At 40.1% G+C, this 25,084-nt stretch overlaps 1 protein-coding gene across 2 annotated transcripts in view; it reads left to right on the forward strand.

Moving 5' to 3' along the window:
* Nucleotides 1-23,738, forward strand: part of LOC138250508 (serine/threonine-protein kinase Nek5-like) — a 350,116-nt gene extending 326,378 nt beyond the window's left edge. For both annotated transcript variants that reach the window (XM_069205454.1, XM_069205455.1), the window contains exons 21-23: nucleotides 13,678-13,806; nucleotides 16,769-16,889; nucleotides 19,575-23,738. In XM_069205454.1, the coding sequence (XP_069061555.1) occupies nucleotides 13,678-13,806; nucleotides 16,769-16,889; nucleotides 19,575-19,863 (539 nt within the window). In that variant the 3' untranslated portion in view covers nucleotides 19,864-23,738. The remainder of the gene's footprint in view (nucleotides 1-13,677; nucleotides 13,807-16,768; nucleotides 16,890-19,574) is intronic.
* Nucleotides 23,739-25,084: the final 1,346 nt, after the last annotated feature.

Genomic DNA, 25,084 nt, shown 5'->3' on the forward strand with positions numbered 1-25,084 from the left:
AAAACTATAGGTTACAAGAGAATGGAAGTGCATTCCTTAGGCAAGGAAGCTGACAAGCAGAAACTGTGTCCTGATTATGGCCTTGCGATAAATACCTCTTTGAGGGGGTTTCAAGAGGGAGTAAGTAATGGTGCAGCAGATAAATTGCTGTTACCCCTGATGTCATAAATGTGACCTATATGTACTCATGAGACTTAAGCTGTGGGGTATAACTTTACACTTATGTGAAGTGATGCACTCAGAAGTAGTAATAGTGTGCATTCACTGTAGTGGTGGCAAAATTATAATGTATGATGTAACCCCTCTAAGAGAATTGTAATCATTTGATGTTTTACTTAAAACCCATTCTCATATAGTTTGAATGTGATTTCACATAAAACGATAAAATCTTATATAATGAGTGCACTGATGTAAAAGGTTAGCAATACCCTACATGTATTGTAGACCCAGAACCAACTACAAGTCAGACAGGATTTACTCCTGATGTGTTATTTTCTCAAAGATCCCACCATTTGTCATACCCAGATCAGCCCCTACTTCAAATGTTGCCTATAGTACTCCTGCTAGGAGAATACCTTTGAATGTGCCAGATGCTGCCAAGTCTGTTGCAAGTACCCCAGATTACACAAATTCCAATTCTTCCAGGGGAGAGATTCTATTAGATACTCTATCAGAAATAAAAGGACTGATGGCACAAGAACTAGATGATTAGCTTAAAGGACTTGATGCCCCACATGAAACTAGAAGTTCAGGAATGAGTAAGAGAACAATTCAGACTCCAGAGAGGGAGACGACTCTAAATGTATCTAAATTGAATTAAATGATATTAGGCATCCTTGATTCACCCCAACTGGAGACTTATACAGATGACAAACTACTGTTCATTTGTAAAGACATGACAAGGCATGCAGGACAATCTTATGAGAGGTTAGCTGATTTAGCACGCAGATATGAAGTGGACTTGGAGAAGTCAAAAGCTTTACAGAGAAGCTATCAGTTGAGTTTTAATGATCAGGATATTGCAAATATGAGACCCCCAGGAGTGAAATTACAGATTAGGGAACTTATCGGTTACATCCAAAAATTGAGTGAATTAGATAAATGGGAAGGAAGATGGGTAAAGAAGAAGGAGTCAGCACGAAAAGTAGATAGATCTGCCACCGACTGGAGCATATGAGAGTAAGGAAGATGTACAGATACTTCCTATGAGAGGTTCCAGGTGTGGGCTATGTTCATGTGCCTTGGAGTCGAGGTGAAATTGCAGCATTCATAAATGATTTCCCAAAGTTGAGGGAGAAACCTGTGGAATGGTACAGACAGGTTGAGCAATTTGTGAAGCTTTCAAAGGTTTTATGGGAAGACTTGAATATAATGTTTGACATTGTTGTCCCAAGTGACTTGTGAGTTGAATGCAAGGGGGCTGTTGATTGGCCTGACAAAGAACCCCTGAGGCATCGACAAACGAAAGGGCCGTTTCCCCCTGTGATGAAAACGTACCATCAGATGATTTTGTTTTTGAAGACAAAAGTTTTGACTAAAGATGATCGGCTCACAATTGAAAGAACAACTCAGGAGCCTAAAGAGTCGATACACTCTTATTATGAGAGACTGTTGAAGGTGTTTATGCATTTCAGTGACAATTGAGGTGAAGGGCATGGGATGTTTTGTGTCCAGGTTTGTACAGGATGTAAGATCAGATGTGCGCAACATGATTCAGCAGCATTTGATTTGTTTGGCGAACAAGCCGACTAATGATATTCTGAGATATGCAGGGTATTGTGCCAACGAATTGGAGTTGAAACAGAAAAAGTTAAAAGAGAAGCTGATGACAGCACAGATGAAGAGTGCAGAAAGGAGTCAAAATCCACAGTTTGAAGGCAGTGTTGGTGGACTGCAGGGAGTGTATCCACAGGGAGTTCCTATGTGCAAGGAGGAAATGGGTTTCAACAGCAGGGTAGAGGATGAGGCGTCCCAGTTGACCCTAACACAGGAGTGGATGTAATGACTTTGAAAAGAATGAATCCATGTCATATCTGCGGCAAATTGGGCCACTGAATGAGGGAATGTCGTTTTAATTCAGAATTTATGGCAAATGAGAATCAGATGCAGAATGGTGGATTTGTGCAGACACAGGGAAAAAATCAGGTTCACTTACAGCCTCTGCACAGTCAGCGAGTATCTAATTTTAACAAGTCCCAAGGTCAGACAATACCAGTTCCACAAGCCCCAATGCCCCCACAAAAGAATGCAAATGTTCCTAGGTCAAATCAGAACCAGATCTGAAATGTGAATGCAAATCCTTTTACGAATCAAAATATTGATGGATGAGAATTATGACTGTATCAATCACAGTGACCGTGCCTGAGGGGGAGGAGGAATGCGTACTTTGGGCATCCCAAGAGGTAGACTAGAGTGATCCATACAGTGATGGTAATGTGACTGGTCACCGTGTGTCATTTTGGGTTGACACTGGTGCTACTTGCTGTACTGTGCGAACAGCAGAGGTTCCCGACCTAACCCTCTTGGAAAAGAAAATCCAAGCTGCAGGTGTTGCAAATAAAAAGTTCAGAAACCCTATCACAGAAGCTGTACCTGTAAAAATTGGGTCCTTTGAGGATAATCACCACCTTGTAGTGTGTGAATATAGTCCTGTGAGATTGCATGGATGTGACCTCATGTGCAAGCAAAATTGTTCAATCTATTGCACTCCGAGAGGCATAGAGATACAGTCTCATGATGAAGATGTGGCACTCAATCTTGTGAGTCAGACCCCAAGTGTCACATTTTATCCAATACTGACATGTAATGATTTGCCTGCAGATTTGAGAGATACAGTGTCAGCTGAAGTCTGGGACTTTTCAGTGAAAGAGATAGGTCTCCTCAAAGGTGTTGAGCTGGTCAAGATAACTGCAAAGCCAAATGCTGAGTATCCGAGAACCTCACAATGCAAAATGACTACTGAAACCATTGCAGGAATATCCCAGTGTTCCATTCCATGACTGAACAGGGAATACTAAGAGAGATAACGGGAAGTACATGCAACTCCCCCATTATGGGACTGCGGAAACCCAACGGAAAATACTGCATTGTCCAAGACCTAAGAAAGTGCAATGAGATTGTGGTTCCTTGTTGTGCTGTGGTACCAAGTCCAGCAGTGATTATGTTTCAGATTCCATGTGAATCTGAGTGCTCCACTGTGATTGACATGTGCCAAGCATTTTTTATCCATACCATTGCATGAGGAAAACCAATTCCTTTTTGCATTTCAGTTTGGCAGTTGTGTTTTAGCATGGCAATGAGTTCCACAAGGTTATGCTGAGAACCTGTCCATCTTTAAAGAGATCTTGAAAAAGGATATGGAGGCCTTTGAGATGTCCAATCATTCAGTCTTGATTCAATATATTGATGACCTATTGGTGGCGTCAATACACAAGAAGCTTTCAGATGAGACACTACTGCTCTGTTGAATCACTTAGCTGAGAATGGACATAAAGTATCCCCAACCAAATTACAGTACTGTAAGAAAGAAGTCCTGTATCTTGGACGTCACATTGAGAAAGGAGCGAGGAAGGTGTCACAAGAGAGAATCCCAGCAGCTTTGAAGAAGAATCTGCCAACAACTTAGAAAGAGCTCAGGATATTTTTGAGAATGTTTGGCTACTGTCAGCAGTGGATTCCCAACTTTCCCGTTTTGGCCAAGTCTTTACAGAAGCTGACCCACAAGGATGTATCTGATCTGGTACTATTGGATGACAGTTGCATGCGTGCCTTCTTAGAGTTGCAAGACAGTCTCTGTCGTGCCTCTGTTCTGGGAATGCCTGATTACAACAAATCTTTACTTTGTACTGCAGTGAGAAGAAGGGTTGCACTCTTAGAACTAACTTAGTTACATGGCAAAACTCACAGGCCAGTTGCCTATTTTTTGGCTAAATTTGACCCAGTAGCTTCTGCTTTGCTCAGCTGTCTAAAAGATGTTGCTGCAACAAGTGTCAGTATTGAACAGTGCAAGAGCATTGTTGTTCCCACTTTGTAGAAATTTTGCTGACCAAGACTAAGTTGCAACATTTAACTAGCAGTAGATTAACTCAATATGAGCAGGTGATCTTGGGTGAGGTTGAGCATGAGTGTCTGGATGTCACTGAACTGTGCCCCAAACCGAGACCTGATAAACAAGAAAGACACCACTTGCTGAATCAGATTATGTAATGTTTGTTGATGGCTCCTGCTTGAGAGATTATGAAGGAAACCTGAGAGCTGCCTACGCAGTCTGTACTGTCTCAGCTATGGTCAAAGCCTTCTGGCTTTAGGGAGTCTTTTCCGCACAAGTGGCTGAATTGATTGCCTGTACCAGAGCATGTTGTATTTGAGTCCAGCTGAAGGTGACTATTTACACCGATATTCAGTATGGGTTTTGTGTTGTCCGTGACTTTGGACAGCTTTAGTCCCAGAGAAGGTTTCTGGCCTCCTTTGGTACACCCAACCATAATAGAGACAAGGTCTATGAATTGTTAAATGCATTACAGTTGCCTGAGCAGATCGCTGTGGTGTAATGTTTTGCCTATCGTAAAGGAACAAATTATATTACTGTTGGTAATAGTTACACTGATGAGATCCCCAGACATTGTGCTCTAAATGCTTGTGCATTTAATGGTGACTATTTCAATGAGGGTACAGATTAAACAAATTACAGTCTCTTGTTGACTGCAGCAGATACATGGGAGGAAGATAAGAGGTTAGGAAGAAGCACCGGAAGCAGAACAGCAGTGATAGATTAGACCAGGATGTGTCAAAAGAGATGAGCATGATATTTCGGTTTCGAGTGATGAAAGAACTGTGTTGCCAGACAGCTTTATACCACCTATGGCGAGACTTATCACAGTCCAGTTCATGTGCGACATGATGCAATGGTGAGATTGTTTCGACAGATGTGGTTAAACCCTAGATTTAGGTTGATGGCGGAAGCTTTGTGTCACAGATGCGTTACATGTCAGCAGATGAATGTAGGCAAATGAAATGCAGTAAGACTTAGTCACATAGGGAGATTAGGCATTTTTTTCAACAGAATGCAGCTTGATTTTATTGAACTACCTGTGTGCACAGCACTGAGGAATATATGGGTTATTGTATGCATTTTCTCTCATTGGGTTGAGGCTTACCTGACTAAGAGAAATGACAGTCTCACAGTAGCAAAGTTGCTGCTAGTGAAGCACATACCATGTTGCAGATTCCCTACTTCTCTGGAATCAGATTGAGGGACCCACTTCAACAGTGAGGTCCTGAAATTACTGTGTGCAGCGTTGCAGATGGAACAGAGGCTTCATAGCAGCTATAGACCAGAAGCATCTGGAATTGATGAGCAAGTGAATGGAACTTTGAAATCCAGACTGGCAAATGTGTGTGCTTCCACTTCACTGAAATGGCCTGATGCATTCCCTGCTGTGCTGATAAGCCTTTGCAGTACACCAGATATGAGAACAGGACTATAACCCCCACAAGATCCTGATGGGGCATGCCATGAGATTACCAGCTGTGCCTGCAAATGCTCTTTTGAACATTGTCCTTGATTACTTCAAAGGACTGGCTGATGTGGTGCGTTCTGTGTCTAATCAGGTTAAAATTGGCAACAGCACAGCTGCAGCAAAAGCAAGCCCATGACCTCAGTCCCAGAGATTGGGTTATGGTGAAAAAGAATGTTTGAAATTCGTGCTTGGAGCCTTGGTGGAAGTGACCTTATTAGGTTATTCTGATCATCACAACTGCTGTGAAATGTGGAGGTCTCCCTTATTGGATTCATGAAGCACATACTCGTAGATTTCCATGTCCCCTTGATGATATAACAGCACCTGTCTCTGAAAGGCTGGTTACAGTGAGATGAAGGAAACAGGTTAATCAAGCTGTTTGGGATGAGCACGTGACTGAAACAGCACATTTATGGTCTGAGGGAGGTCTGAGTGAGTCAACAGCCAAAGTTGGTACAGAAGGGTCAAGTAGAGAGACATTGACTATGCAAAGCTCAGTTGCTAAAGAAGGACCTAGTGCTGTAGCAAACCGAGTTGTATCTGGAGATCGGTGGTCAAAAATGCAGACTGTGCCTGAGGTGCGAATTCCACAGACAATTCCATAAGAGGCTGAGAAGTCTGTCCAAAGTGACAGTGATAAAGAAGGGCCAGTAGTCCAGAGATCAAAAAGAGCAAGAGTGTCTTGCCGGGTTTACTCTGCATCTGGGTGGACATACTTTGCTGCACATGACTGAGCAAGAGAATTTGGAATCTTTTCTTTCAATAATTCAATCCAGCTGAATCTCCTTGAGTTGATCATTGTGGCAGAGCTGGACTTTCAAAATGTCTTTGCCACTTGATATACTGAGACATTATAGATTTTGCAGCTGATTATTAGAGACCTTGAACCGTTCATTTATTAGAGGTATTTGAGAACTTTGTAGAGACTAAAGAAGAGTACCTAGGTCCAAGTATGCAGGATCCATAGAAGGGATGACATTTAGAAGAACACACAGAAGGTTTAAGGAAGACTAACATAGATTATTGCAAACTAACACTTCAAATTTATTGAAAAGACAATTGCTTGCTATTACCTTGTTCAACAGAAGGATGGAAAGAGATTATTGATATTGCAGCATTTTCTTTATCATATTTGGTCTGAAGTCAGGGAACTCATTGAGTTGAAAAACAAACGCAGTACATGTATGTATGTGTGCAGGAGTAGTAGTTGTGACAGCTATATTAATAATTGCACTGCTTATAGGACTACATTTGCCGGTATCTTCAGGAATAGAAGCTGTTAAATCTACACTTGACCCTCCAACACCAGCACTTACTGAGAATAGATTGTCTGAAATAGATAAGAGGTGTGTACATGTACTTGCTTCTAGAGGAGAATATACATTGAATGCTTATTCTAAATTGTTTTGTAAATATGTTGACACCATGGATGGTAGAGATTGCTACATATGTATTCAATAACCTGCATCAGTTGCTGAGGGAATCAATTACAATAATTTGCCCTTGACATATAGCATTAATTGTAGCTTGTTGCCGAGCTTATTCTACGGAAAAGGTCATATTCAGTATTATTATTTGATTCATGGTCTAGATTTCTCAAAATTTCCTGTTTTGAAACACTTGAACAGACAGCCTGATAATAAGGGAATTGAGATAGCTTGACATTTCTTTAGACCAACCATGACTTTAGATACTGCTTGTAAACACCAACATAACTTGATTTGTTCCTAAACAAACTTAGAAAAGAAATTTGTAGATTCAGTAGAAGATAGGAGAAAAGATTTATTAGCTAAAGCTGCAAATAATACAAACTTTCCACAGTGAGTTAAGGATGAACGTGAAAACATATTAGTGTGAAATATGGCAGCATTATCCTTAGATTGGCAACATAAAGGGAAATTATGCATTTTCAGTAGGAAGTCCACAACTGACACAAAGTACGTAGAGACAAGTGACTGTGACCATACATTTGAGGTGAGAAGAAATCGGGGTCTTTGCTTAGATGGAATGGATCTTGTTTTATCCAGGAGTTTATTAGGTTGACTTGTATGTACTCTTGAGAATTAACAAACTGTGAGGTTATAACTTCAGACTTATGTGAAGTTATGCATTCACATACCCAGTAATAGAGTGCATTCAATGTAGTGGTGGGAAATTTATAGTGTATGATGTAACCCCATTAAGAGAATAATAATAATTTAATGTTTTACTTCAAACCCATCCCTATATAGTTTGAATGTGATTTCACATAAAACTATAGCCGTTTATATGATGATTGCACTGATGTAAAAGGTTAACGTTGAGAAATGTGGATCTTTACCACAGTTACTTACACATGTTAACAATTTAATTTGTTGTATTAAATGTAACATGAGGTTTAAATGCAGTATTGTAATTGACATTTATATTAATGCAGAGTTAAAATGTGTGCAAGTATATAGTGTAAATCAAATGTGCCTTTGCTTTGCGTTGATTTGACTGGTCCTGAGATTTCCTTAATGAGAAAAACTGCTATCCATTTTTCTCTTAACTTGTCATTTAATTGTAGGTATTTTTCCCATGTAATGTTAGTTTGGAAATAGATGCCTTGTTGTTTTACTAATATAGAGTCTGAGAAAACAACCCTGGAGAAGGTACAAGAAGAGATCGAGAATGTGATGACTGTCCCTATTAATACATGTTGCAAGTAATGTTCAGGAGAACAAGTACAGTAAAGTTCCCAAGCTTGCCATGAGACCTAACTAAATCTGATGTATCCAGTTTCACTGTTTGATGTGTGAAGACTAGACCATGTGATGGCCAGATGGATTGATCATTGTTTGACTAGGACTTTCACAGATTGATTAAGAGGCAGATTCCCTGGGACTTTGAGAGGTAAAGACCTCTGACTTTCCCCCTTCTTGCACCATGCTTTGCTGAGTGTGGCTTAGGCTTACACCTTATCCCTAAGAAGACTCTTGACCGAGCTTCTGAAATGTTGACATCCTGCAATTTTGCATGCTTTTCTTGCCAATTCCATTTTTCATTTTTCAAAATTCTTTTTGCTCTTCAGGTTTTGCTCAAATGTCTTTACTTAGATTCTACTTTTTGATGGTTTAGTTAGCTTAATTCTCTTTACTCACACTAATTTGTAAGAGAAGTGGTCATAACTTATTTTCAGAGCACCAGATATTGTTGTTAATATTTTGTATCACAATTACTGAATGCTTGGTATGTCTTCTGTTAACTAGACTAAGCTTTTTAATGAGGTTTGATCTCCCTATGCTAATATTGTATCTTTATAGTTTCTTCTTGAGACTTGTCTACCCTGAGTGTTAATTTGTACTAAAACCCTTTTACTTTATTTCTGATTTGGGTTTTCATTGTGTGGCCAATTTGGTTACACTGTAACTAAATTGTTGATTGATGATTGCTTTAATTCTTTAGGTGTTACCTCCTGCACAGACTCCAAGATCCTCAAACTAGAGCATAGAAAAAACTCCAGCAGTGCAAATTTGTGGGGTAATGCATTCTCCCTCTTGCACTGATAGAGCTACATGTGTGAGACTTTCATTGTAAGCACTCAATGCAGCTGTTGAGTACAGACAAGATTGTACATGACCAGCTTTGCTTTCCAACCTTCAATACTTAATACATCTCCTACAAAAACTGATAGTCTATGGAATGAAGCATTCCATTTTGTGGCAAATGCTGCAAATCTATAATTATGTAAAAAATGCTACAGCCACATAATCGTATAATTCCAGTGGCCCTGTTTATAGGACACTACAAAGTGCTATATTGTCAATGGAGTGCAGGACGGCAACAGAACTGAAAAGCAGGAACCAAAATATTAGAGATAGGTCAAGACAGTATCGCAACTTCATTGGCTTAGCAGAGGCAGAATCGGGGCTGCCCCTGCTAGTTCACTACAGACGTACACACTCCTACTTATTGTCACAAAGGCTAAAAACGTGTTGTTAATCTATGTTAAGAAGGACACAATCTTTTGTGCAGTGCCTCTCTCGGTCACCTTGTAACAAAGGCTGGCACCTTAGCACAGCCCATATTCACAGCAAAGAGAGTAGCTAACTATATCTAATCTACACTGCTCATGGCCTCAGTCCGCCCCAGGGTGGCAGGTCAGACTGAAAGAGGTGTATGTGGGCAGCAAGGACTGTATGTCAGTGTTTTGTGCTATGGATCTGCTAGTCTGCCTATAAAAACCTGTCAAGGAACCCACTCACCTCTAGCAAAGGGATAGCAGTGCCTCAAATCTGAAGCAAGGCAAGGGATGCTGGTGGTCACGTGACAATCCATCCCGACACTATTCTCTGTACTATCACTGCTTTGTGCACCAGCAGATGGTGCTGTTGTTCCGTAACTCAGTAAAAAAGGACAAAACCACTACAGTTGGTTTATTTTTTAATGTAGCACCTCACGGTCCAAATGCTTTTTGAAAATGTGCTCATAATAATCAACCAATGGGATATCTTGTGGCATTAGGGCCTCTGAAGTATAAACTGCAGGTTTGCTCACTACAGCGGCACAGAAATTGTGCCATAGGCCCTAATACAAATGAGCAAATGTCCCCAGCCTTAGTTAAGAAGTAAATGCAAGCCCTAAGCAGGGTGTGGAGGGCCCCTTAGGCTCCTGCCCTCAGTGCCATGGTACCTGGTCCAGGAAGATACTAGTGCAGGTGATCTGTCTGCTGAAAGCTACTGAAGAGACCTCCCCTCTATTAGCGGGTCACCAAACTTGATAGTAGCAGTGTCATGCAAGGACTTTAATAATGGCAGTGACCAGCCCCACTAAATGAAGCAATTGGTACCACAAAGGTAAAGTAATGCACCCTTCATAGGTGGAAACCCTGGGGGAATCCCATTAAACCTAGTACATAAGCAAAGAGCAGCTGGTTCTTCAGAAAGAGGTCTAGAGGCTCTCATGCTGTTAGTTGCTTTTTGAGTGTACACAGACACCCAAGTATAAGCAATGGGGAGAAGAGAGGAAGAAATAGAGAGTAGGCTTAAAGAGACAGAGGCCAGAGAAAACTAGAAAGGCCCAGGGAGATAATGCTAACGTAAGCCAAGGACTTTTAATTAGTAATTCACTGGCAGGCAAAGCAACACAGGGGACACACTGGAGTTCATGGAACTGTGACAAATAATTGAACATAAAAAACTCAAGAATAAAGGGAACCATAAAAAGCCATAACAAGCTGGACTTCTGCTTAGGGCAAGTGGAGAACTTGATAAAGCAGCAGGTGATAAAAGAACTAGAGACTATAGTCAGACTACAGCAGAAACAGTTCATTAAGAACATGCTTGTTAGTTCTAGACAAAAAAACAAGCTCATCGGTTCAGACAGTAGTTAGGTTTCAGTCTGAAATGGAGGATAAAGACCCAGTGAATTGTATACAACATTGTTTTAAGAACTTGCAATACATTCCGGAAACTTGGAAAGGAGTACACAATCTATATTGTATCCATATTTTGAGTTTTTTTTTTTATACTGATCACTTCTTCTAGATCTTTAAAACCATTAGTCACAACAACTAAGTACTTGCAGTAAAACTAAATACCAAAAAAGCAAAATATTAAAAATAATAAATGTATAACGTGTATCCTAACACAGCCTGGGGCTACCTCATTTTCTGCTGATGGTAATTAACCCAAATTCCCTGTAAACATTGGAATAATACACCTCCAGTGACTTTTACTGTGCTAAAAAGTAAAACCACTGATAACTACTGATGTTTACAAGTTTTTACAAAAAAACCTGAAAAACCCTGAACAAACACTGAAATTCACAACAAGTTGAAACAGAGAACAAGAAAGCCTAAATATGATGTTCTGTTGGGTATTGAGATCAGGCAGCTACATGCCTGCAAAGTCATAACCAGACCCCTGGAGTTGACACTACGTAAAATAATACAGGAAGGACTTAGGGGGTCATTCTGACCCCGGCGGTCTAAGACCGCCGGGGCCAGGGTCGGCGGGAGCACCGCCGACAGGCCGGCGGTGCCCCGCAGGGCATTCTGACCGCAACGGTTCGGCCGCAGGTCAGAAGAGGCAAACCGGCGGTCTCCCGCCGGTTTACCGCTGCCCTTAGAATCCCCCATGGCGGCGCAGCTTGCTGCGCCGCCATGGGGGATTCTGACACCCCCTCCCGCCATCCTGTTCCTGGCGGTTCGCCCGCCAGGAACAGGATGGCGGTAGGGGGTGCCGCGGGGCCCCTGGGGGCCCCTGCCGTGCCTATGCCAATGGCATGGGCACGGCAGGGGCCCCCGTAAGAGGGCCCCGAAAAGTATTTCAGTGTCTGCTAAGCAGACACTGAAATACGCGACGGGTGCAACTGCACCCGTCGCACCCCTGCAACTACGCCGGCTCAATTCTGAGCCGGCGTCCTCGTTGCAGGGGCATTTCCTCTGGGCCGGCGGGCGCTCTTTTGGAGAGTGCCCGCCGGCCCAGAGGAAATGTCTGAATGGCCGCCGCGGTCTTTTGACCGCGGTGCGGTCATTCAGCGGCGGTACCCTGGCGGATGGCCTCCGCCGTCCGCCAGGGTCAGAATGAGGCCCTTAGTTGTGACACCGTCTAAAGAATTATGACTTGGTACTAAGCTTTTGCCATAGGAAAGGTAAATGCATGTTTATCTCAAGATGTTCTCAGCCTAATAGCAAGGACAGAGATATCACCTAGTGGCGTACCAGAGGGGATAACCTGGTTTCGGAGGTGTCATTCAATGATTCACATTGTATCTTGAGCAGGTTGTTGAAGGTTCATATCCTCAGGGGTCATCTGTGCTTTCCGGCATGTAGAATCATCTTAGAAATCTCTCAAGAAGGTAATATCACATAACCAATCCATAGGCTGTTTAATCCATTTAGAAAAATGAGGATGGTAGTCCTAAAACCTATAAATGACCTGCAACATTTCCTGTCAGTGGGTGAAGAGGACAGGATACTGCTGGTTTCTGGATGACCTCAGGTAGTCAAGGGGCTTTGCTGCTGGGTTCTGTGTTTTCGAGACTAGATAAACCATTCTTGCAATACCCCTTCTCAATGTATTGTGGCAGAATATGCAGGCGTTAGGAGGACTGAAATGATTCAGAAGGCCCAACTCTTCTTCCTAGATCCAGCTTTATGAGTATGAAATAAAAACACTGAAATCCTGCTCGATCACCACATCCTTATTCAGTTGAGATACTTCATAAGATGTAATGCACAAAATGAATATAAGCGAGTGAGTACAGAAACATTACTGTGAAAGAGAAAAGGCATGTGAAGAAAAAACACTTACTATGATGTTATGTGGTTACCTACTGAATGGCACATTTTTCACCCAATAACTGTAACTTGTAAGAACTGTAATATCAAGTAGCCTACCCCCATGCACTTAATTGTTAAGAATTTTAAAACAACAATAATTTTGATGGTGTTATTTTGATCTGTTTGTCCTATTCGTGTATACACTTTTACTGTGTAATGATGCCCACTACTGTACAAAATAGAGGTTTGGTATATCAAATATATACAAAATATATATATATATATATATGTAATACATGATTAAATCACCTGTGTCCATGACTATGTAATAGCTGCGATGTACTCGTTCACCACAAGGTTTGGGTTAATAAGGATCTGTCGTACTGCACAGGGAAAAATATTTTTTTTATATACACGTACCACATGTTCTCTATGTTTACAAAATCATTTGTGTATGCCATATATTTTCGTAATGTTACAATTCTTTACTAAGGTTCCTTGGCTATTTCGCTCTTTCACATTACTGAGTAAAGTTACTTTTGATTTGAAAAATGCTAACATTATCAATGCTCTAGGGGCCCTTAACACTGAACTTTTTAGGAAAGGTGTCAAACCTGCATTGCTCAAGAGAATCCTGCTTCCTCTGGAGGATCAACTTAAATATGAATTCGGTATTAGCTCACTGTAAATAGTATGGAATAAGCCAAATGTCTCTCAGAAAAATATTAACTGTAATCTGCTCAGAGAAACTTAAAACAATTGTTCAAAAATGAATCACTTGTACCATAATAGATCTGTTCCTCGCTACTAGAAATGCCGGTTAACATATGCAAGGATGTCCATCCTGTACTAATGCTGTACTAAAACATAGGTGAATCCCAAATGTATTCATCCATGCGTGTCTTCTAACAGATGCAGACAATAGTGTGGCCTCAGAGAGGCACGAAAACAGGAAGCAGTGGAATCCAGCATCACCAGGGACTCTGCTTAATGTGTTAGCAGAAGCAGAACTAACGAGCGACTCCCTTCTTCTGGGCGCAGGTGTGTATGTTTCTGTGATGGGTACTGTCCATGGAGCGGGGTCTCCCTCAGGATCCGACCTTCACAAATCATTCTGATTTTCAGTCAGTGAAAACAAGTGAAGACTGTAAAATACAGTGACTAGCAAAATGTATGGAACAATGTAACCACCACAAATCTTCATCTTCTCCTGTGCAGTCTGTGAACTTTTAATGTTTCTTTCAGCATTGCTGTTGTTTATTTACTATTATGTTACAAAACTCAGAGTTCACTAGTGTATTTTTTCATTCTTCTATGATGAGATGTGAATTTTGGGGTGGGGTAAGGTTGGGGTAAAGGTTAGGCAAAGAGATATTCTGAAGGTAAGGGATGGGCTTAGGGATAGAGTTTGAGCTAGCAAACCAGAAAATAATCTAGTGTAAGGAATAGTTTAAAGCTTAGATTCTGAAATCTGGTCGCAAAGCATTGAAAAATTACTGATTCCTGAGTAAGGGTGGTAAGGCATTTGTAAAAGGGAAGGAAGGCTTTGTGAATGTTAAAAAAAATAAACTTTCTTTTTAAATGCAGCCACTTTCTCCTTTAAAGACTTTCGAACTCCCAAAGCTCTTTGGAGATTGAACATGTGCACAAAAGTAGAAGGAAATGGTACTATTTTGAAACAACTCTAGGCAAATTTCATATAAGGATTGCTGAGTCTGGTGCCAGCACATAGAAGGCACTGCTGAATAAAATACAAATTGCTAGCCTTTCATAATTTTGTTTCCCTCAATCAAATAATGGCCGAAATGCAGAACAGATGGCTGAAATGCCCCAATTTCAGGAGGGAGGCACTCAGAGCTTTACTGCTCAGAGGCTAGTTCATTGCTTGTCTGAATTACATACTCGGCATCAATAGTGAGGGAGAACAACAGTTTTCCTAGCATTTTCACAGTGACGGCAGTAAAAGCCAGAAACATTAGGTGATAGATCAGTCCTGATGAACGCATACTGCTGTAACTTCTGTTATTGTGGGTATGTGTTATTTTAATGGCAGGCGAGTATTGCTGTTGTAATTGCCTATACCAGAGGTCTTCAAACTGTGTTGTTCTGAGCCCCCTCTAAGCAAACTGTTTTTCATCTGGGCGCCCGTCCAAAACTGTATGGCAGTGATTGGGGCAGGGAGAAGGGCAGGGCTGAGTGCATGGGGGGATGCTCATGAGATCATTTCACGGGTACATTTCCTCTGGCTCATACTCCACACTAAATGGGGGACTAATAAAACAAATGCAGCTGACAAAAAAAGTAATTGACCCAGAAATGCCCTCCACATTCTTGGGAGTTTGTGAGCGCCTCACATGCCTGGGCCCCAATGCAGCTTCACCTGCTGCCCTAACAATAACTGCAACCCATCAGGCCATCCCCCCTGCCTCTTTCACTCCGTCCCCATCATGCCCGATCATCACCTAAATCTTGAAACAGGCTCTCTGTGCCTTTTATTGAAAAGAGAAGTTCAGCATGTTCAGCAAGGATGCCCATGGCCCTAATCCTAGAAAGAAAAGCAAGCTCCCATGTACCTTTTGTTTAAGTGAGATATTTATAATTGTGATGCAGTGCCCCCCTCAAATCCCTGGGCCCCACATGCCTTGCAAAATGGGCTGTCTCCACATGGACTGTTGCCACACCCTCCTCCCTGCCATCTCTCTGAGACCAAACTAAAGAGTATCATCTAGTTCAATTTCACCCTCTCTTGGGCTATTGCTTAGAGACCCAAAGCAACACTGGCACAGTAAGTGTGCACTGGGCCCTAATGCAAGCAAGGAAGGACAATAAAACAATCATGAATGGGGTTTAGTTCGCTTCTCATACTGCTGGGCCCTAGTGCCAGTACCTACAGCACCAATGTTACTTTCGGCCCCTTTGTGTTTAAAAGAAACAGCAAGGTTGTCCTGGGCCCTATTGATAACAAGGAAATGGACCCTAACTCAATTTTTCCATTGTAAGACAGCCATAATTGGGGTAAAAAAAACAAGCAGTGGCAAAGCCAATAGAGCGAACCTACTCAAGGTTTTGGCTTTGTCATTGTCTTTTAACCATGTTTGTTGTACAGCAGCTGTGTAGTGTGACTGAAAGTTATAGAAAAAAGTGTGCTGGCCATGTCATAGTGTTGTTTTTATTGCTGGTGGGTGTAGTAACACGGAGGCAGATGGGGTCAACATGGAGGGCAGATGGGGTAAAAAAGTGCTATGAAGCTCCTTAGTGGTGTCCGTATCATAGCCCTTTTTTTGTTATGGTGGGTGGAGGGGGAACACTGACAACAGAGAGAGGGTGGCCGGGTTGGAGGGGCAACACAAACAATTGGGAGAGGATGTAGCGTAACAGCCAGAGCTACTGACGTTGGAGCTGGGGTACCAGATTCAAGTCTCAGAGTAGGCTCAACATCCTGTGACTCTGGGCAAATCAGTTAGCCTCCCCCTGCCTACTAGAAAAATGAATGTGTCCTTGTGTAACACAACTGGTGCTCATGTAACGCTCCCCGATACCTTTGGGTTGAGTTTGTGCTACATAAAACTGCAAAAAAATAAAAAGAACAATGAAAGAAGGTAGGACAAAGGGAATGGGACAATAAAGAACACTCAGTGCCGGCAGATAATGATACAAGTGACAAGGAGTAATTGTAATAAATGCATCTTTTTATTATACATGACATCCATATGTTTTTGCACAGTTCACAGATTTGGTTGATGGTATGGGGAAGTGTGTAAGTGGAGGTATCGTGTGTGGATTTCTCAGCACCTTGGGGAGCATATTTTGTATTTGGTATTTGGTAAATCCTCCCCACATTCTACATTAGTACTATAAAACATATTACTCTACACATCTACTCTACAAATATAGTAACTAAATAATAGTTCATAAAGATAACTATAAGTATTTAAAAAACATTTGTAATCTTAGCAAAATGGGCAAGAAATGCAATATAATTTAAGTATCCACTGTTGTGCAGGGGAGACGCTAATGCCATTACATCCAAAAGACGACATGAAGGAGGAGGATGAAGCAGATATGTCTTCTGAGATTGATTTGGATGAAGAGCGACTTGAGCCAAGATCTGATGATGATGACACGTAAGGCTGCAACATATGGCTATGAGTATTTGGAGCATAGAAAGTTATTCCATCACCAACGTTTTTCACTAATGAGGTGCTCGTGAAAGCTAGTTATTTTTTAAGGGTGAAATATTTTCTTGGAAATATACACCTGCAGTGCAAGTAATCAGGTTACATGCCATCAAGTGCTAGGTTCAGATATATATCACCTAAGCAACACTAACATTTCAAAGCAAAATGTTGCCCAAAATTGAAAGCCAGCAACACTAAGGAACACATGCCAAAGAGGGTGTTAACACCTAGAGACTTAACTTCAAGGGCAAAGCTTGATATTTGTTCACTTCAATTCCTTTACCCCCTTTCACAGCAACTTGTGGAAAAACACCCTTTGCGTGCACGAGGGACATGGACGTTCAGTCCACCATTTTACAATTAAAAAAGATCACAATAGCCTACTTGGCCCTCAGCTTGACCCATAACTTGCTTGATGAACACCCTCATTCTGAAATTTGGCAAAGTCCTGCTTCAATTCTAATATTTGCCTGTCAAAGTTAGCAGCATTATCACATTCAACCTTCAAACATGCAATATCTTCATCTTGCTTGCTGATCTGTTTCTGTAGAGTATGCAATGCATTTTCTTTGCTCTGTAACTCATCTTGCACTTTGCTCAACTCCACTATAGCTTGCATCCCATTTTATCTTCACACAACTGTCTTGCAAACTAACGCCTTTTCTCTAACTCAACCAACTCAAAAACAGTTCACCAGCTAGATTAATCAACAGTTGTTTCTGCTTAGCTTCAGCAGTCACCTGGATTGGTTTGGACAAATCAATAATGCACAATTTAGGGTGCCCAATTTGACTGGCTGTAACATTGATATCATATATTGTGCCCACCACTTCAGGACTCGGGACTCAGTTGCCAGCTCCTGAAAAAGGTTGATAAAGGGCACATAAAGAGGGCAGGGTAAGCACAGCTTGACCACCTGAAACATATGGGATTGGACTTTCTGTTAATAAAAAAAAAACTATATTTAATTACGGGATCCACAGTACTACAGCAGAACTCAGGGAGACTCCCCGTACAGTTTCACAGAACTACTGCGGTTCTGCCAGAGCAAGTTTCCCTGCCATGGTGCTGCAGTCCCATGAAAGTTTCCATACCATTGTGCAGGATCCACAGTACCAGTACTGCGGATCTGGCACCTGAGAAGCAAGTTTGCACTACACTGTGGCAGATATTTAATCTTCACCATACAATTTTAACCATGATCATTGGTTCAACATAGGTCAGTAGAATGCAGGTAAGACCCACACAAGCCTTTTTTTGCGTGTTTACACTGCAATACTATAAAAAACAAGTACATATTTTTTTTAATTACATCTTTTTAGTGTCATTTAAAAAGAAAAGGTACTGAACGGTTAAGGTTTGGGTAAGCGTAAATGGAGGTAAGGTTTTTTTTTTTTTTAGGGTTTTCTGGTCAGTAGAGTTTAAGGGAGAGTTGAGGTTTTAAGGGTTCAGGGTGGGTACAGATAGAGTGTGTAAGGGGTTGTTAGGGTTCAGGGCAGGTAGAGCTAAATGGGATAAGGAGTTTTTATGGTTCAGGGGTGGTAGAAATGAAGGGATAAGAGGTTCTTAGGGTTGAGGGCCAGTTAGAAGTAAATGGAGGTAAGGGACTTTTAAGGTTCAAGTGTGGGTAGAGTTAAAGGTAAGCAGGGAGAGATTTTTAGGGTTCAAGGGCGGTAGAGGTAAAGGGACGTAAGGTATTTTTTAGGATGAATATATATATATATACAAACACACACATATATTTTTTTCATAACAAGATTTCCAAAGAAAGGCATTGCAACTGATACGTTTCCAGTAGCTAGAACCTTCCTTTGTAGTGTGCCTTAGCTTCCATCCTCTGATCTACTTTTTTTCTGTACATTGATTTAACCATGGACTTTAATTATTGTGCTATGATTGGAGCAAGTTGGTGTATTTTTTGGCTCTTCCATTAATATTACTACTACAACATGTATCTCTATAAACACATTGCTCAAATATTATCAAGGTTATTTTAGAAAATGTAGCACATTGTCTTAACCTTGCCCTTCTTCCGTCAATGATAACCTTAACATCCAATTTATTTGAAAATGTATAATTTAGAGTGAGAGAGAGAGGGGTTTTATCAATCCCATTTCTCTTGAGTGGTGCCATAATTCTATAATAATTTTTGATAATAACTTCAGTGTTCTTTTTAACCTATAGTATTGCATTATCTCCTATATTTAGCTGATTTTGTAAGATTTTACATGGAGATAATGTAAGTTAATAGTTTAATCAATTAAGATAATTCTATATTTTATGACAGTGATTTGTGGTACCAAAATCCCATTTTCCATTTCATGCACCATTTTACATACAGCATTCAGTCAATCAGTCATTCTGTACAGTTCTATAGAGGTATGTTATTTTCTTTCTATATGGTATAGAATTCTAATATATCTGCTGGAAGCAACAGTAGCCTTAATGATACAGATGTTGACCCCTCATTATTTCAACTAGTTTTACAAAAGCTCACATTTGTAACACAATTTATAACATGTTATTTTGAAACACTGTTTGCAAAATCAGTTACAAAGACTTGTGCTTTTGATATTTTGATAAGAGTAGCCTAATTTTAACAGCTTTGGTTATCATTGTTCATTTCCTCAGAAATTTTGAAGAATCTGATGATGAACTGAGAGAAGCGTTGGTGGAGTCTCTAGAACAAGTTATACTTCCCAAAGAAGAGATATTAAACAATGAAATGAAAACAGTAGAGGTATTCCCAAAGGAGCAGAAGTCTCAAGAAAAGCAGAATTTCTCAACTTCCTCAGAAGAAAAGGTGCTTAAAGAAGACTTGTTTCAAAAAGAAAAGATTGATGGCATACCCAGCAAAACACCTTCAACAACTGAGGAAAATAATAACCCTGCTTCATCTCACATCTGTGCTGTGGAATAGAAACGGTGGAATTAGATCATATATTGCACAGTTGTTTCTCTTTCTTTTTTAATGGAAGAACCATTTATGAAGGTTGTACCTTGCCCATGTGTTTGGTGTAAAACATTCACTGTACAATAATACTGTGAAGTCTTTTTCTGTTAGCTGATTGGAGGGTGGTGTGAAATCCACGTTCAGAAGATGTCTGGCTTATAAAGATGTAAGTATTCAAAAGTGCACACCTAGTGTTGTACGTAAATACAGAGTAGTACTGCTGCGTTTCTAAGACACCTAAAATGATTCAAATAGACTAAAATATGCACTAAAGCACCCCAAAGTACTAGCCAAGAAAAGCAATAAGAATAAAGACAAGGGAGATAAGTCAAGAATACATTATGAGCCTCAAGTGATTAGGTTTGATGTACAACCATAGGTTTTGTGTTGAGGTTATTGCGGTACCAACCACTTATAGCTGCACTTTCTTGAAGGCAATGAGAAACTAGGTGATGATTAGATGAGAATGTTTGAAAATGGCAGACACTGCTGGTTGGTTACACATGACTTTTTTATGAATATGTGACCACAACTGCCATTGAGTATATATTTTAGTCAAAGTCAATATTTTATTTGGTACGTAATACCGAGCACAAGGCTTTGGCATGCCTGAAACAGACTATTCTTTATGAACCAAAAGCCTTTGGAACATAAGGCGCAATACACAGAGCATCATGGTTATATAGCTAAAATGCACATAACGTTCCCCAGATTAGAATCAAGGATTTAAGGTTAACTGGCCAGGAATGTGTTCACTAGACCATACCTTTCCGGTCAATGGCAACCATTGAAAGCACTTTGTGACATGACTCATGTGATCATCACCAAGGGCAGAATTATGGACTATTGGTAACAGTTCAACATTATGTTGGGAATTGTTCAATTTGGAATTCACATTAGCTGCCACCATTAGTAACATGACATTCAAAATCTGGAAATGGCAAGATATTTTTGTAGAACCTGAGACATCTGAAGTAGTGACTTAGTCAAAAAATCCGAACCTTACCGAGTTTTACTGACAGATGTTTCTTGATGACATTTCTCTTTTCAGAAACTAGACAAATGTTTAGATATGTTTCTATTATTGTGCTGTTATATTTGCTATTATTTTCATGTATGGTGTTTATACTTCCGTCCGTTTGCTAGCTCAGACATTTTAAGTAAAAGGCCTTATATGTATATTTTATAGGCCTCAGAATTGTGTGTTTATGTGAGGACTGGGGGCTACTTTAACTGTGTATACTTTTACTAGTGGAATATTTGCACTTCCACCATATTCATGATTCAACTTACTCAGGGAATCAGCTACTGCTACAAAATGTCTGCTCTTGGTTCGGTAAGTTGGGCTCAGTATAGTGTAGAATCAAAATATGCTCCTATATATAACTAGGATTTAGAGTCTAATTGTGAGTTTGGCAGGCCGGGGATTTGGTCACTTTGTACCCTTCCAAACCATCAGTCTGCCCCCTTCATTTAGAGAAGAATGGACCTAAAGTAATCCATTAACAGAGCCGTCATTGGCTCCATCAACAGAATACTTCCTCTCACAGCCCGTTGGAGTAGGAGCTGTGAGAGGAGGAACAAAGCACCAACTGTCCTATTTAGGGGCCATGGTGTTTTGTTTTTTTCCTGTACAGCACTTGCTAGGAAAAACCTTTACTGAGAGACAGGAAAAAAACTATAATGACTCCCCACATAGTGGAAGACAACTTGCTGGATTCCAGGTTAATGGGTTATTGTTTTGTTTTTCAAGAACAAACTTCTGCTAAACAAAAAAAAAGTTCAACGTTTGATGGACGACCATCAAAATTGATAGTAGCCATTCACCAACTTTAGTACATTGAATGGAACCACTGTGATGACCCTTCTTTTCAAAGTGCAGAAATGACACCACTGGGCTACCAGCCATCTCTAAATTTGGTGGCTGCTGTATCATCAGCATGACTGAGGTAGTGTCCTCATCCATCCCCATAGAATCAACTCCAGCCATCAAAGGTTAAATCCAGCTCTGGTCTTCTCAAGGTTTTGTTCTTACATGTACAAGCTCCATCGGTGAGGATCTTTATTTCTTTGATTCTGTTAAAATCTAGGGCAATTCCAGCACAGTAAATCTTCACTTAAATAAGTGGGTGTTGTAAGCCCACAACTGTGTGATCATACAATATGGTGCTGTCTGCATATTGCAGAGATGAGATGCCCTTACTGCCCAAATTATGAGAGGACAATTGGGATTATTGTAATGTCTCTGCAAAGTGTAGTCATAAACATTGAAAAGCATTGGGGATAGCCGAGGCATTGTTTCTTTTACTGATAGTAACACCACTTCCTATTTACACATGTACCAAACTCTTTGGTTTATTCTAAAATAATTTGTTCTCAGGTTTATTTATTTTTTGGCTGAACATTTATTTGGAGTGTCTGCTGGGTTGTCAGAAGTCTCATAGCTTTGAATTGATGCTTTATGCATTTAAATCCATCAGTACGTGTTCAAATGCCCCAGTGACAATCTCTTAGTCCTTTAGAGGGAATTTCCATTTTATTTTGTTTAAGTTGTTGTGTATTTGGGCTATCTGCCATTTTAATTTTTAGTTATTAGCACCTACAACTCTTCCCGTCTCCATCCTCCTTTACTCATCCCAAACCTAAATCCTATTACCATATACTCCCAATTAACACTTCTGGATTCTTTCCTCCTCCACGCCTCCATTACTCCAGTCAATCTAACTAACAAACTCTCATATCCACGGCTGAAATGAACTCATAATAATACTAAAACTGTACTCATATTTCCTGATACTAATCCATCACTAATTCTTGTTGGGTTCCGGAGTAGCACACTACTCGCTGAAAAGCACTTTGACGCCTCGTCAGGGGTAGTAAGCGCTATATAAATACTATCACAATACAATACAATACAATACAATACAAGTACTGGACAATGCCATTCTCTGTTAGGTATTTACTCACTGTCTACCAATTCTGAACGAAATCACTTAAACTGACACATTACACTGCCAATTGTTTTTAAAAGTCACCCTCTGTTTTGATTTTCTGGGTTCTCCGTTGCTTCTGGAAGTAACCACTCCAGGTAATCTCTTTCACCACTTGCAGGTCCTGTGTGATGAAAGGATAACTGCTATCTGTTGCTTTGCCACCTTCTTGGTTAGGTGCCTATTACTTCCTTGAGGGCTAGGATAACCGACTTGTCTTTATTAATGTTAGAAGGACACCAAGTGGGTTGTTGATGTTGTTAGGCTACTGAGCTGTTGATTCTGTGGCCATCAGTCAAACAGTCTGTTGTCTTATAACTCCCATAATGAGGTCACAACAAACAGTGAGAACCTAAACCTGCTACATTTCTCAACACTGTTTAAGCTGACATGACCCTGTCACCATCATGACTTTGTAAGTTTTGTATTACATTTGACAACTTCAGAACTGGGGTATGTTATCCTTTGACCACTGCATGCCACGACCATTAGATCTTTTTAATTAACCAATTAAGTCTATGTAGCACGTCTTTCCAGAAAGTGGTGGTTTACTGCATTGCCATTGTATATGGGAGAGAAAGCCTACTTGTTGATCGCAGAACCAGTGCATACTGTTTATTCTAAGTAGAGTCCCATATTTCTGGTGAGATATATTTTGTTGGATCACTCCTAATAAACAGCATTTATGTAAAGTTTAAAATCACAGTTTTGTCCAATTGATACACATTTATTTCTTGCTTTGACTCCTGAGGATTAAAGTGTTCAAGCCATGGCAGTCATGAGCCAGTGCATTTCCTGTATATCACTTAAATAAAAATGTATCATACCTGATTAATAAAAAATGGATATCATGAAAGTTCATTGTCCAGTAATGTGTATTTAAATTAACACTGTCACATTCCCCGATGTTAATTTTCCCAGTTATTATCAATACTAAGGTAATTGGTTGGATCTAACTTTTAATATGGTGTGGTATGATTTATCATCATATTATAAATTCCCTCAAATTGAGGAGTTTTTGAAAAGTTTTCTAAAAGTTAGTCTTTTATTCACGCCTAATTTTGTTTTGTTGTCCTTTGGGTTTTGTTACAATCTGAATATAAAACATTCATATTCCTTTGTTTATTACTGATAATAACTGAGCATGTTCAAAATTGAGAAGTTTTGACAATATTGCAGTTTGAACCTATTGTACTAATAGTTTCAGATTAATATAAGAGATTGAGGATGAATTTATGATGTTATCTACAAAAGTAAGTGCAGCTATGTTATTTACTTTGGGAGAAGTGGAAAATTGAGAAATATCAACCATATTTTAGGAACTATGGACTAAACGTCCTGAATTACATGATTTTAATACTTTTCCTTGTCATCAGTTTTCACACAGAATTAACGATGACCATATTCTGAAATGTAGCTTAAAATAGGTTGAAAATGCAAACTCTCTGGAGTGGTATGTTGACTTTCAAGTGTCAAAGTCATACTGGCAGGCATTCCTATGCCTGCATAACACCACGAATGTACACATCACAGTGTAACAACTGCTTGCAGGAAAAACAAATAAGGAAGAGAGAGGTGCAGGCATATCTGAGGGGTCCCACCCCTAAGCAAGTAGAGAGGCATCAGGCTACTCTCATGCAATAAAATGGAAAAACCAACAAGGAGATCACCTAAAACATGCGGGCAGGCTGCTGAAGCTTATCGCAGCTTCATCTTTGAATAGCTCATCCTTATAAAACAGCAACAGGGATCACACTGAGGATTGTGTAGTGCTGACAAGAATAGAAACACCATTAAAGCTGTAGCAAGTTTTACAGTAAGCTTTATTTGATAATGCCTCAGCCAACCGCCGGTCTTACACCAACTGTCTGTGCCCACATACCCAACATTTCCGAATCCTCATTACACCAAATAGAATGTTGATACATGCTACATTGAAGCAAACACACACAAATGAGAGGGCCTCACACTTCTTCCTCCACAAGAAATATTTCAATACAAATAGTCATAATGAACAAAATTATAACAGATACTAAAATACCCATTTAAACACACAGTCATACTTAACAAAATTGGAATAGATCCATATTGTCATAATTAACAAAATTAAAACAGATCCATAGATTGCTTTGAAAGGCGAACCCTAAATGTACACACAATAAACACATTTCCATTCCCTCAACAGACTCAACCTGAAT

The sequence above is a fragment of the Pleurodeles waltl genome, chromosome 8 (genome assembly GCF_031143425.1).
Source record: "Pleurodeles waltl isolate 20211129_DDA chromosome 8, aPleWal1.hap1.20221129, whole genome shotgun sequence".
NCBI classification, from domain to species: Eukaryota; Metazoa; Chordata; class Amphibia; order Caudata; family Salamandridae; genus Pleurodeles; species Pleurodeles waltl.